Here is a 13,547-nt window from a genome sequence, read left to right as displayed (position 1 = left end):
AAGACCCCACATACCGTGGAGCAACTAACCCCATGCACCACAACTACTGAGCCTGCGATCTAGAGCCCATGAGCCACAACTACTGAGTCTACACACTGCAACTACTGAAGCCCGCATGCCTAGAGTCCATGCTCTGCAACAAGAGAAGCCACCGCAATGAGAAGGCTGCGCACCACAACGAAGAGTAGCCCCTGTTTGCCAAAACTAGAGAAAAGCCTGTGCAGCAATGAAGACCCAACGCAGCCTCCCCCCTCCAAAAAAAATATATACATATACCTATATATATGAGTACCATCAGGCCAGTATAACAAAATCAAACTACTGAGCAAAAAAACAGGAACAGGAACAAATAAATAAGGGCCAAAAGGAAGAAAAAAACCTAGAATTCTAAGAACACCTATCTGAGGAACCCTACAGCAATTAAGCCCAAAATCTGGTCTTGAGCTTCCTAGCAGCCAGGGTGATAAGGGAATAATGGATGTATGTAGTTGTCAATGCCTAGAAATAAGAAGCACAGGTCAAAAGAACAAATTTTTTTAGTCTTAATCTCTGAAAATAATTTGTGAGCGCTCTTTTCTTAAAAGGGGAATTGGGTAAGATAGTGAAAAAAAAAGGTCCTGACAGCTCCTTGGCATAACATGTAAAAATGCTCTCCGTGTACATGAACTACGATCTACCTTGCAGGAACACTATGGAAATAAGTAAGGCTTCACCATTTTAACACAAATTAGGCCCTCGTAGTCGGAATCCCGGCATCCTCAGGCAACCAGAATGTGGCCTTGAGTTTGGACATGAGGAAGGTCATTTCCTGGATAATAAGGAGAAGAGATGTCACAAAGAATTTGTTTGAATCCATGAACTCTCCTGGAGCTGGATCCTATTGATTTAGTATAAAATTAAATGAGAGCTATCAATTGGATTATCTGGTGTCACCTGCTAGTTCTTCTCTAGTTTACTCTGGACCTTTCCTCATGGGCTCTTTTCTAATTCCATTTTCTCTGCACACCCTTTTACATGTCAGGGCTTTCCAGGGCTCCGGTCCTGTAATCCTCACCCTCTGTTTGATTTCATCTACTCATGGCTTCACCAATAGCCTGTTTTCTGGTAACTTTCAAATTCATTTCTTCAGCCTACACTTCTCTCCCAAGCTTCAGATCCATGAGGCTTCTGGAGAAGTACCTCAAACTCACCAGATCCAAACGGAATTTATCTTTCTTCAAACCCAAGCTGGAAACCTAGAAGTCCTCGACAGTTACCAAGTCCTGCAATGTCTACTGCTAGTAGATACATTTTCCCAGGCCACAACTAGAGTGTGCAAAGAATATAATTTTGTTCTAAAATACATTCTGCATAGCAGCAGAAATTGTTTTTGTCAATTCAACATAAACTCAGCCAATCAGAGTTTCCCTTCTACCACCTCCTCCCTGCAGTTACAATTAAGTTTCACTTCGTATCAAGCGCCTGGGGGGACTTGGAGAGTATGGGTCCTTGCTCTTTATCCACTTCTGTTGATGCTGCATTTGCTTACATGGCTGGTTCCCTCTGGCCCTCGTCACTGGCATGTTTCTGTACCAGCATCCACTGAGATGTCCATCTGGTCATTGGTGCCAGATCCACACAGGTGACCCTCTGTCCCGATACACTGGCTCCTTTGCCAGTGGCTTCTGTGCCTGCTAGAGAGGGTGAGGCAGGGGAACTTCTCAGCTGCTTCCCTATGCCACCCTGGACCCCCAGGAAACTTCCAGGCAAAACTTGGAAACTGGGGCAGAGCTGTCTTCTGCACTTTGATCCTCCATCCTCTCTGGGGACTCATTTATTTGTCCCCCAAACTCTCATCTCAGGCAGTGTTGGCAGGAGGGGCAGTGCTCGGGGCTCCTTCTTGGTGATACTTGCCGCCCTCTCATTGTCTTGTTTCCCTTCCATTCCTCTTCCTTGACATGAGGAGGGAGGGTCTTTTTAAAAAAAACCTCATTTGAGGGGAGAAATTCAAAAGTAGGGACTTGCCCCTCTCATTACTACAGTAACAACCCAATCCTGAGGGCCAGGGAAGAGGATGTTTTTGCTGTTGCCCGAATTGCTGAGAGTGCAGGGGAGGGAAAGGAACAATAAATGTCAGGAAAGAAAGAGAAACTAAAAATTTCAAAATATCACCCCAACACATATCTCTTGAACATCTCATATTTAGTTCAGCTGTTTTTGCATCACTTCCTTTTTTTTTTTTTTGTCTCTTACCTGGATTGCTACAATTGGAAACAAACAAAAAAGCCACCCTGACCCTGAATCTGGTCTTGCAGAACCTTTCTTTAACCCATTCTTTTCCCCAGCTTCATTGACATGTAACATTGCGTGAGTTTAAGGTGTACAACGTGATGATTGGATACATGTATATGTTGTGAAATGATCACCAGGATAGGTTAGTTAACACCTCCATCACCTCACATAGTCTTGAATTCATTCTTGATACTGTGGCCAGAGTGACTTACTTTTTCTAAAATGTAAATCCAGTCCTACTACTTCCCTCCCCTGAGGTTTCAGTGGCTTTCCACTCCCTTTAGGAAGAGTCAGAACTGCCGAGAACACAAGACAAGGTCCCATCTGGAATCTGTCCACCACTGTCCGCTCTGATGCTCCAAGCTAAGCCACTGGGCATTAAACTGAATTTGAGCACGTCTCTGTTCTTGCGATGAGCCTTTCTCCTCGGCTCTCCATCCGTTCACCTGATCTTCAAAGTGGACTGCTATTCATCTTTTACATTCAAATGCCACCTCCTCAATGACACTGACTATCTCCCCTCTCTGTATATTCCCCAGAAGGTATGACTCCTTTCATGATAAGGTTAATGTCTTATGGTACTTATTGGCTAACATACATGCTTCTTCCTTCACTACAGTAATAAGCTTCTTGAGGGTAGGGACTCTGTCTTATCATCTTTGTATTTCCAGGGCCCAGCACAGTCCCTTGTGACATTGCAGGTGCTCAAAAAATCTTTCACTGAATGAACAGCCAAATATGGCAGGGGATGGACCAGAAGCAAAGCCACCCCACCATTAAGGTGACAAAAGGCTCCTGGCATAAGAGGGAGACAGTAGCTGGATACACCACAGTTTAAGCATCTCCTTTCCTTTTTAAACTTATGTCCTTCTTCCCCAATTTGAAGGCTATAAAGCACAGCATTTTGGGTTTTAAACCGTCCTACACACCCTTGGGGGTCCTCCAGGCATCCCCAGACGGTGGCCCTGTACAGTGGTTGGTGGACCAAGTCACTAAGCAAAGGTAAACATTTACACTAAGCATCTTCTCTTTTCTAAGACAGTAAGCGTGTTCAGTCACGCAGCACATTTACTGAGTGATGACTACATCCAAAGCATGTTGATGGTTGCTGCGTGTAGTGTAATTTAGAAAGATTTTCATCAAGATCAGTTAAAAATTTTTTGGAGTTTTAGTTTTTAGGAAAAGTTATTTATCCAGAGTTCATTCTGACTCCCCGGGGACAGGAGAGGGACTATGGAACATTTGACTTGATTAACTGAGTATTAATCAATCTTGAATATCCCTAATACTTGAAGAAGTAGCATCAAGGTCAGAAAGAAGGGGATAGAACAAAAAGTAAGAAAAAAATATAGAAATGCTTAAATAAACTATCATCCATCCACAAAATGTAATAGTCTGAAGAAGCTAAAAAGCATGAGGTAGGTCTATGTGTACCAACTTGCACAGATCTTCCCAAGAAATTAGGTAAAAAACAGCAAATTTATAACAAGACATACCATTTGATGAAATTTATGTACTCCCTCCCCTCCAAACAACTAGTTATTTCTATAAGCACATATATGTTGTATATAAATGCATATAAAAATGCTGGAGGGACATACATGGAATAGATTACACTAGTAATTTCTAGGGCTGGAACTGAAAGATCAAGGGTGACATTTGCTTTATCTGTACTTTTAAAGACATTTGAAAAAGGAAAGCATATATGAACCACTTGCATAATTAAAATGAAAATAAAGGGTTTTTTTTTTCCTAAAGAAGGAGAGAAGCAGGGAGATAAGCATTCAAAGACATAATACCTTTGTGAAATGGAAAACGAACGATTTTTCTCATTAAGTGATAGATTGTTAAATATCGTGAGTTGATAAATTTTTGTACCTGCCTTCTTACAAAAGGTCTGCCGTTCATAGTTCAGACACGATGGAGTGGGAAGGGAACACGATTAGCGGGCAGAGCACCTGTGTTCTACTCTTCCTTCTGCCTCTTACTTGGCCCATCACTTAATCTTGCTGAATCTCAGACTCTACAAAATCTATAAAATGGGGATAACAATAACACTTAGGTCATGACATTGCTGTGAAAATTTGTTGTGAGCTGTTGTGAGATGACCATGTGCCATAGACATTCTGTTTTATACTATTATATAGAACATGGGATTTTAATGCACAGAATATATTCTAAAATAAAGGCTCTGCCAAAGGAGACCAAGATTAATCACTACATAAGAAAAATATGAACAAAGGTGGTTGAAAAGTTAGTTTATTTGACAATTCACAAGTGATTTGCAAGTTTTATGGATTAGTTGGAGCCAAATTTGAAAACCAGTAGCTCCTCTTTTCTTCCTGGAAGTCTAACATGCTCTAATTTGTTGCCCAAGTAGTGCAAGCCGTGTCTACTCAAGGAATTCAAGCTAATTTTAACTTAAACTAGAAATAAAAATCAAATATACCATACAGCATTCTAAAACCAAATACAGAGAGTATTTTGTGGTTGTTGTCCTTGTTTGAGATAATTTCTACCAGAGATAATTTGTATACAGTTATCTGTTTATGAATCAGTATGAAAAAAAGACTAAGGATCATTTAAGATAACAGAAATGTTAACTCTCAAAACTTTCTATAGCAATGCAAACACAAACGCCATCTGCTCCTAGTGGTGAATTTAGTATCAAAATAACACATTTAAAAAGGTACATGTAATACACTTAAGCCTCTAGAACTTGACTTTGAGGGGAGGCAGCTGAGCCACAGAAAGATAATAAGCCAAGTTCTACTAGGAAACAGTGACCCTCACCCCTGTAACCTTTTAGAAATAACAGCCACCTGGAAAACCAATATATTAACAGAAAGAATGGTATGTAACATTTAATTTCATACGTCAATAAGAAAAGTGAAGTTATTTTCATAAACAGCATTTGAGACTGGGTTTACAGAAGACAGACATTATCTTACGTAGACCCTACTTCTGTATTTTGTTTCAGTTGCACAGTATTGAGAAAGTCCTGATTCACATTCAGAAATGGGAGCAGTTCTTTAACAGCTCACCTTGAAACACCAAGGCGCTCTTCATGAAGTTTATCAGAGATGGCTTTAGTCTGGCATCTGCACAAAAAGAGTTAACCTGGTACTGATGTTTGCTGGATTGCAGTATGTTAAAATGTTATAAACTGCATATCTGAGTTTGTTGGCTTTTAATTTTTTATGTTCAAATATATTTATCAAATAGTAATGAAGAGTCTCAACAGAACACAGCTGGAATATCATGGCCTCAAGACATGAGTTGATTTGTTGATTTATTTATTCGCGTGTGAAATCTGGCTACTCTGCGCTTCCACGAGTCCCTCACTCTGTCTACTCACTGCTCTCGGTCATTCCTTCTGTCTCTTTCACAAGCTCTTGTCTCGTACCTGGCTCAAAGTGACATTTTCATCTTGTAATCTCCCCATTTCTCATGCTCTCAATTACAATTATCAATACATATGCTGACAATTCCCAAATATCTATCTCCAGCTCATGTTTTTCTCCTAAGCTCCAACTAGAACTACATTTCTACTTGGATATTCCATAGGCATCTTAAACTCAAAACAGATCTAACCCATCATTCATCTTGCTTTGTCTTGCCGCCACCAGAACTAACCCTTTCCCCATGTTGAATTCACTGTCTGAGTAAATGGGATGGTAACACCTGGCTGTCCAACTCAAGAGATCTAGGAATCATCCTACATTCTTCTCTTTTCTTTGCCATCTACTGATTCCACCAAGAAGCCCCACTCATTCTACCTCCCCAATACTCTCTGAATCCATTTCACCTTTTCCATCCCAGTACAACCACCATAAAGCAGCCTCTCAACAGGGACTACTATGATTTGCAGAACTAACTAGACTTTTAAACCATATATTTTAACACTATATCACTTCTTTACAAAAAAAAAAATCCTTCAATATCTCTAGATTTTCTTCAGAATAAAACCCAAATCTTTTATATGACTTACAAAGTCTTTCCTGATCTACCCTTCGCCTACTCCTCCATCACCATCTTTTGCCATATACTTTTCCCTAACACCCTGTGTGTCAGTGTACTAACCCATTCTAACCTTCTAAATGTCTCAATGCTTTCATCCCTCTAAGCCTTTACACACGACACATTCTCTGCAATTCTCTCACACCCCTTCAACTAGCTAGCTCTTACTCCCTCACCCAAACTCAGCTAGGTATCATCTCTTCTGGAAAAGATTTCTTGACTCTTCTTCCCTCTGGGCTCCCTCATGCTAGTCCTCTTGATCAGAGTACTTATGCACTGTAAACTGTCTGTGTCCTGCACTGAAGTATGAGCTTCTCTCTTGTGTCTCTATTCTTGGGATATACCAGGTGCTCAACAAATATTTTAGGTAAGAGAATAGAAGGCATGACTTAAGAGACCAATGGATCACTTACAGACCTATTAACAAAATACTAACCCCACAACTGTGATTTCCCAATGAGAAGGCAACTTGCTCTATGAGTCTTTTTAATTAATTCAATTCAAACCCAGCCCTTCCTTAAAAAGTTAAACATAGAATTACCATATGATCCAGCAATTCCACTCCTAGGTATATATTCAAAGAAATGAAAGTAGGACTCAAATCTTTGTATATGAATGTTCACTGCAGAATTATTCACAATAGCCAAAAGGTGGAAATGACCCAAATGTCCATCAATAGATAAATGGATAAACAAAATGTGGTATATCCATACAATGGAATATTCAACATCGAAAGAGAATGAAATTCTGACATAAGCCACAACATGGATAAACCTTGAAAACATTATGCTAAGTGAAATATGCCAAATACAAGAAGACAAATATTATATGATTCCATTTAATTGAGGGCTACCACCCATCTAAAGAACCTAGGGCCATGAGTCACTTCTGTAAATGATCTAATGGCCTGATCAGTCACAGAGGCCTTAACTTCTGTGGAAACAGAATTGACCACAAAGTTACCTAGTACTGACTGCAAAACCCACATCCTGCTGAACTATTATTTAGTGTTGGAGGATGAGTTTTACAGGTTTACAACTTATTTCATCAGGGAACTTAAGAGATAAATTGTCTTCCCAAGGCCTTTATAAACAGTTTGCTACTTAAATTTTATAGACTGAAATTCTGCATATGAAACGTACTTTCCTTGGATTATCTGAAGCCTGTAAGTTTAAAAAAACTGGGGAGTAAAACATATTGCATAAACATAACACCTGCAAACAAAGTATGACTTGCAACTGAATGATGACAAGCATTGTAAACACTAAAGGAGCCTGAAGGAAGAAGTTCAAGAAGAGCAAATATAAAATATATAGTTAAGAAGTGTCCTAACAGAGATATTCTAGACAGGCAAGCTCAAGGGAAAAACGGTACCAGCAACATGAGTAAGATGTCCACCTTCTGACAGTGGACTGGATGACCAGACTGACTGCTGTGGGAACATAGCAGGTGCAATCATTTGAGCCTTTTTCCCTCATCCCCCCTCCAAAGGAAAACCCCTGGCAGGGACCCTATACGTAGAAATGAAATGTCAAACAGTTAGTACAGTGCCTGTCACATAGCAGATATTCAACAAACACCCATTTCTATTCCATTTTATACTGAAGTTGTTGAGAAAGCATTTACTTCAAGTACGTCTGCTTTCTAGCCCTGTTTTCTGAAACAGTCATTCCACTTAAGGTATAACAATCAAATAAGTCATATACACAAGTCATATAGATATGACTTACTATATATATATATGCATATATAGTAACATAGTTATAAAACACAGATAACAAGATAAAATCATGAATGTAGTTAGAAAAAATACCCACAAATTTTTCTATATTACAGAAATGGGCTTAATTTTGGCGGGCACCCATTGTCATCTTAATTTGGTTTTATTAGGAGAAAACAGAGCAACATTTCTGTCCCTGGGCAGATCTGACATGAAAATAATTGACAAAAGTAGGTCAGAATCCCATGGAATGGTGAGGTCTGAATGCTAGGTGTCTTATATTAGGTTATAAATCCTGACAGACAATAATGACAGGATCTTCTGAAAGCCTTTGAAATTCACTAGGGCAGTCCCAACTTGTTTAGTTAAAAGCAGCAGCAAGGTAGGAAATAGAACTTCCTGTGACTCTGGCTACCCTGATGTGTCTTAGATAAAAACTGAAGTCATCACGCTCCTACTCTTTTTGCTGGCTTTGTTTTCACAAAAAAATATCCTCTCCTTACCCACATACACTTCTGGTAGCCTTTGGAATGTGTCCTTTAATCTAAAAGATAAAAAGCGTACTTAAAGAGATCAACGAATTGACTAGAAATCTGTTGGGAGCTTATGGCCTTTCCCTTATTCTAGATGCAATTTCTCTCCCTGGGTCACCTGTTTTTGGTAAAAATAACTCAATTCTTTTTTATCTAATATACTAGGCAGAAATCACTTGGCAGTGTAGTGCTGACTGAGTTTTTCCTTGGATAAAATTGTTAGCAACTTGTAGCTACTTTACTAGGTAATATCAATATATAAACAAAAAGAGAAAAACATTCATTTCTTTTAATTCATTAACTATGCTTATTTGTGTGACACCTATATATTGGTTTCCCATAGAGAAAAACTGCCATAAAAATTTAAGGTCCAATTTAACATGAATATTAGTTAAAAATACACTTTCACAATTTAGAATAAGGTGAATGATACATCTGTTTCCATTCTAAAATGATCCTTTTCTAGTAATTTTTACAATATTTTCTCACATGAAAATTATCTTCTCAACAAATACTTACTATAGCATAGTATCCTACTTGAGAAATTTTTAAAAAATGTGTCTTTCTCAACTACTTCTTACCTGAAAGTTTTCCTCTTTAAGATTTATATAAATTAATTGACTTCATGAATGATAAAGGAACAATGTTAAATACCCAGAAGAAAAAAGTTCAATGAAGACTATTTCATGGCTTCAAGCACTGAATATCAGGATGTTAAAATCATTTGATATCAAATAAACAAAAGGATTTCTTTAGAAAACAAGAAACCACTGCCACCAAACACATTTTCCCAAATGGCCTGCCTCGCATTCCAGAGCTGACAGAAAATCAGGTCTGCGAGGAGACAGCAGCTGAGCTGCATACTCCAGAGTTAAGTAAAAACATAGGAGGCCGGAGCACACATGTGAAAGAATACATTTAATTTTAACAAGGCAAAGAAATGAGTTTTAAAAGGTGGTGGTGGTTTAACTGAGTGTCTCTTTTAGTTCCACTTGAAAAAAAGGTGTAAGTTTTTCCTCTAACTGCTTCCCAACAGTTCAATGACAGCAAAACTTTAAATCTATGGTGGTGCTGGAGTTCTTCTATTAGGGACAGGAGGGATGCAACTTCATGAACTTTTTTTAATCTGCAGAAAGAAAGGGGGAGGAAAAAAAAGACAGAAAGAAAGAAAAAGAGAGAGAGAGAGAGAGAGGAGAAACAAAAACTAATTTTCCAGGCAGGGAAATACTTATAAAACCTTTTATGTCAAAGTTAGGATTTCACAACATAACACACTAATGCAAAATCCAGTAGCACCTGTAAGATTTAAGTAAATGCTGCCATCACTTAAATGCTTTTCAAAAAGTATCTGTAAAAGACTGAAGGAAAAAAAGATACATTCTCCAGAGAACAACAAATGTATTTCAAAATAAAAACTGTATTTTTGTTTTTCTTTTTTTCAATTTTTTTTTGTACAAGAATTCATAGTTATAATAACTTACACACAATGGGATCAATCTCTGCTCTCCTTTTCTGTGTCACTTCAAGTCCACATGTTCAGGCTATAGTCCCCAACATTATTTTCTGATAAATATATTACCACAGTTTGATCTAAATATACATTATATAATACTTGTCTCTGGGAAAAATCAAATTTTAATATGCAAACTTTTATTTATATAATACAGAAATGAAGAAAACTACAGTAGGCACACAAACTAATTATGACTTGTAGATGATGATTTCTAGATACTCTCCTACTGTAAATGAATGTTTAAAATAGTCTTAATAAGAAAATTTTATTTATATGTGCACTTGTGTCCACCTTATCCCATATACTGTACACGTCTAATGACAAGCTGGGAATTTAAAGGTGCAGCCCTCAAGAAATTGTTGAATCACTAAAAAAAGAAAAAATTAGACTCTATTGGAAAGGAAAAAACTCACAAAATTTCCAATTTTAGATTTCATGTCCATAGGAAAATATTAAAAATAATTTTCTGTATATACATATGAGTATATGTATATATTGAATTACAGATGTCTCATATATCAATACAATTCAAGTGGAGATATTTTGGTGAGTTATTTTCCCATTAAATGACAACTATGTCAAAATTTAAAAATATCTTATTACATCATTAAAATAATTCACTTACCATTTCAACAGCTTGTCCTATTTTTTTTTGAATTTTTAACTCTTCATAACCAAATTTCCTGATCCCTAGTGCTAAATCCCCTATTTTAATTAAAATCTGGTGCTCTGTTACTCAGAAACTGATGGATAAAATCACATCTACTTCAAAATTCCATCAATCAAATAAATTTTATTACCTGATTTATCAGAGAAATAGCTCTGAGCTTGTGTACCTAAATTATCCTCCCTATTATAAACAGGTGAGGCAAATACCCTAAAAGAGATGGAGGTAACTTACATGATATCATAGCACATATAATACAAGATGATTAAGTGTCTGATATAAACTTTTCAGAGACACCTGAAAACTCACTTTAGAAACTAACTTTAGAAACAAACCATTTATTTTTCACTCTAATATAAATTAATATGTATGTATTTACATACATACACATACATATATATAAAACAAAATTGTCTAGTGTTGATTAGCTGTTTGTGAGTGAAAAAATGGTTACAAATTGATTAACCAGCTTAATTCTGTACTTAACAATTCAACTGTTTTGGGGTACAAACAAAAAGTCAGTGCATTTGTAAACTCCATGGAGTCAGATACTCAAGCATACACTTTAAATAAGAACCCTCCTCAACGTCACAAGCATTGGACAGCAAGAATATATGGACTCTGATGCAGTTCCTACTCCATAAGCAGACTAGACAGCACTTGACTTACTTTTAAAACAGTTTCTTAAAAGAAATATATAAAGAAATGCATGTTTGCTGAAAGTCCTTTAAAATTACCTCAAAACAACATTAAATCCTGTTCACTGAGAAGAGCCCGCTGAATTGAATTCCTGTTTTGAAATGCCTAGTTAACAGTTTAGAATATTGCCTTGTGAGGATTGACTAGAGACGTGGTTGATGTGAAGACCCAGTCAGAGTACACGGCTCCAATCCCAATAGTCCTCTGATTGGCTGCTCGATGGAAATGGATCGCCTTTAAAATAGCTATACACCTTAAAATGATCTATAATAAACAGTTTCCCAACAACCATTATTATTTGTAAATTGAAATGCATTAATCATTCAGAAAAGATTTCTTGCAAAATATATAAATAAATGTAACTGCATATTCTGTAAATATACTTAACATTGCTAGACCAGACCGCCAGTGACGGGCTGCTATATTTCAGTACTGTGTGTCAAATTTATTAGAAATTTAAAAAGAAAAATTTTGGAGGGACTCAGCTGCCTTCATTAGTTTGCTTTAAAATGTGTAATAAAATGGGAGACAATATCTTCTCATAAATACATGGAATCAATATGGAAAAGTAAACTATACAGCAGACAAGATTAGAGAACACCAGAGTGTACCAGAGTGGTCACCAGAGTGAAATATCTTCCAGTATAAAAAAAGGGAAGAACTCTATACACCCAGTTATAGTAAGTATGTTTCAATTAAAGATGCAGCTCACTCTCACTCCTGGCAAGAATTAATTGGTAATGGCACTGCTGCCAGCAGTGCAAAAATATCCTGAGAAATTATTCAGATTACAACAAAAGACAGGGCTTTCATCACTAAGTTTTTGCACAAAACACAGCTTTAGATATCATAAATAAATTAATTTAAAAAGCAGATAACCTTCACTGTGTTGAACACAAAAAGGGGATGTGACCCAGACATTTGTTAATTCTCCCATTGGCTAATATCAGAAAAAAAGATTGTATTAAGTGTCTGTTTATAACTTTCTAGTTAACTATGGCCAATAATATACATGGAGGTAATCTGTAGTTCAAGTTTTTCATCTCTTTTTCCCCAACTAGCTACAAGCTGAACTCTAAAATTTACACTGAAATATACAATTCCAATTTTCAAAAGATCCTCCTCCTGGACAAGGGATATTCAAATTTTTTGTGCAATCTTGATGCAGAGCCCAAACAGTCCTATGAAGAGAGACAGTATATTTTTTAATCAATTGGCACTGAAATTTAACTTTCCTTAGCTGCGTTCTAGTAGCTTGGCCAAGTTATCTCGTAATTCTGTTAGTTCAAAGATTTTTCCATCAAGAATTTCTAACAGTGTCTTCAGGTTATTGCGAAAAGCTTCTTGTTCATTCTGACTTTTCTCCAGACGTTGCTCCAAGTCAGACAGTTGTCCCTCCAGGTCTTTGTTCCGAATTTCTACTTCCTTTAGAAACAAAAGTGTGATATATATATGTGTGTCAGTTTAAGACTTAAACAATATAACTTTTGTTATGACTAATATTGTGGTAGTTAATGCAGTTTGATAATTAGGATGACCTTCTGAGTCTCAATACAATTTAAGGAGGTTTTTAGATTTTGCCATCTGAGAAATACATGTGGTTTTATTGATTGGCTTGTTCATGAATACATCTGTCCCCCCAACACAAATTTCCTGACTGCTTGCTTTGTGCCAGGCAACACTAGTCTAGGCACTTCAAATACTGAGATCGGATGAAGACCCATTTTGTGGATTATCTGCGTCTCTTTTCTATTTCTGCCCATGTTCTTTTCCTCTGGCACAACTGTTAGCAATCTCAGATGAAAGAAGGCAGAGAAAAAGAGACAAATTAATTTTTTCTCCTTATTGGAAATTTTGGAGAAAGATGTAGAGAAGAAAAATGACTCAAATAAGGTTTTAGGATCCTCTGAATATGTTAATTATTCTTTGTTTCGCCTCAATATCAAATGAATGCATACGGTAGAGAATATAGCTCACCTGCTAAAAACTGTAGTGAAGATATATAATAACTGTACATATAAGAGAATTATACAACTAACAATTCCAATATACTACAGATTAAGGAAAGAAAAAATAACAAAAGGGAAGTAAAAGTTCATGACAACAAAAAAATTTTTAACTTTT

General features: G+C 36.9%; 1 protein-coding gene across 3 annotated transcripts in view; it reads right to left on the bottom strand.

Annotated features, from left to right (window-relative positions):
- Positions 1-4,519: 4,519 nt before the first annotated feature.
- Positions 4,520-13,547, bottom strand: part of HOMER1 (homer scaffold protein 1) — a 131,380-nt gene continuing 122,352 nt past the window's right edge. For all 3 annotated transcript variants that reach the window (XM_060009244.1, XM_060009246.1, XM_060009245.1), the window contains exon 9: positions 4,520-12,848. In XM_060009244.1, the coding sequence (XP_059865227.1) occupies positions 12,660-12,848 (189 nt within the window). In that variant the 3' untranslated portion in view covers positions 4,520-12,659. The remainder of the gene's footprint in view (positions 12,849-13,547) is intronic.

This window comes from Delphinus delphis, chromosome 3 (assembly GCF_949987515.2).
Source record: "Delphinus delphis chromosome 3, mDelDel1.2, whole genome shotgun sequence".
Taxonomy (NCBI): domain Eukaryota; kingdom Metazoa; phylum Chordata; class Mammalia; order Artiodactyla; family Delphinidae; genus Delphinus; species Delphinus delphis.
Note: the sequence above shows the minus strand (reverse complement) of the source record. Positions and strands in the feature narration are given on the sequence as shown.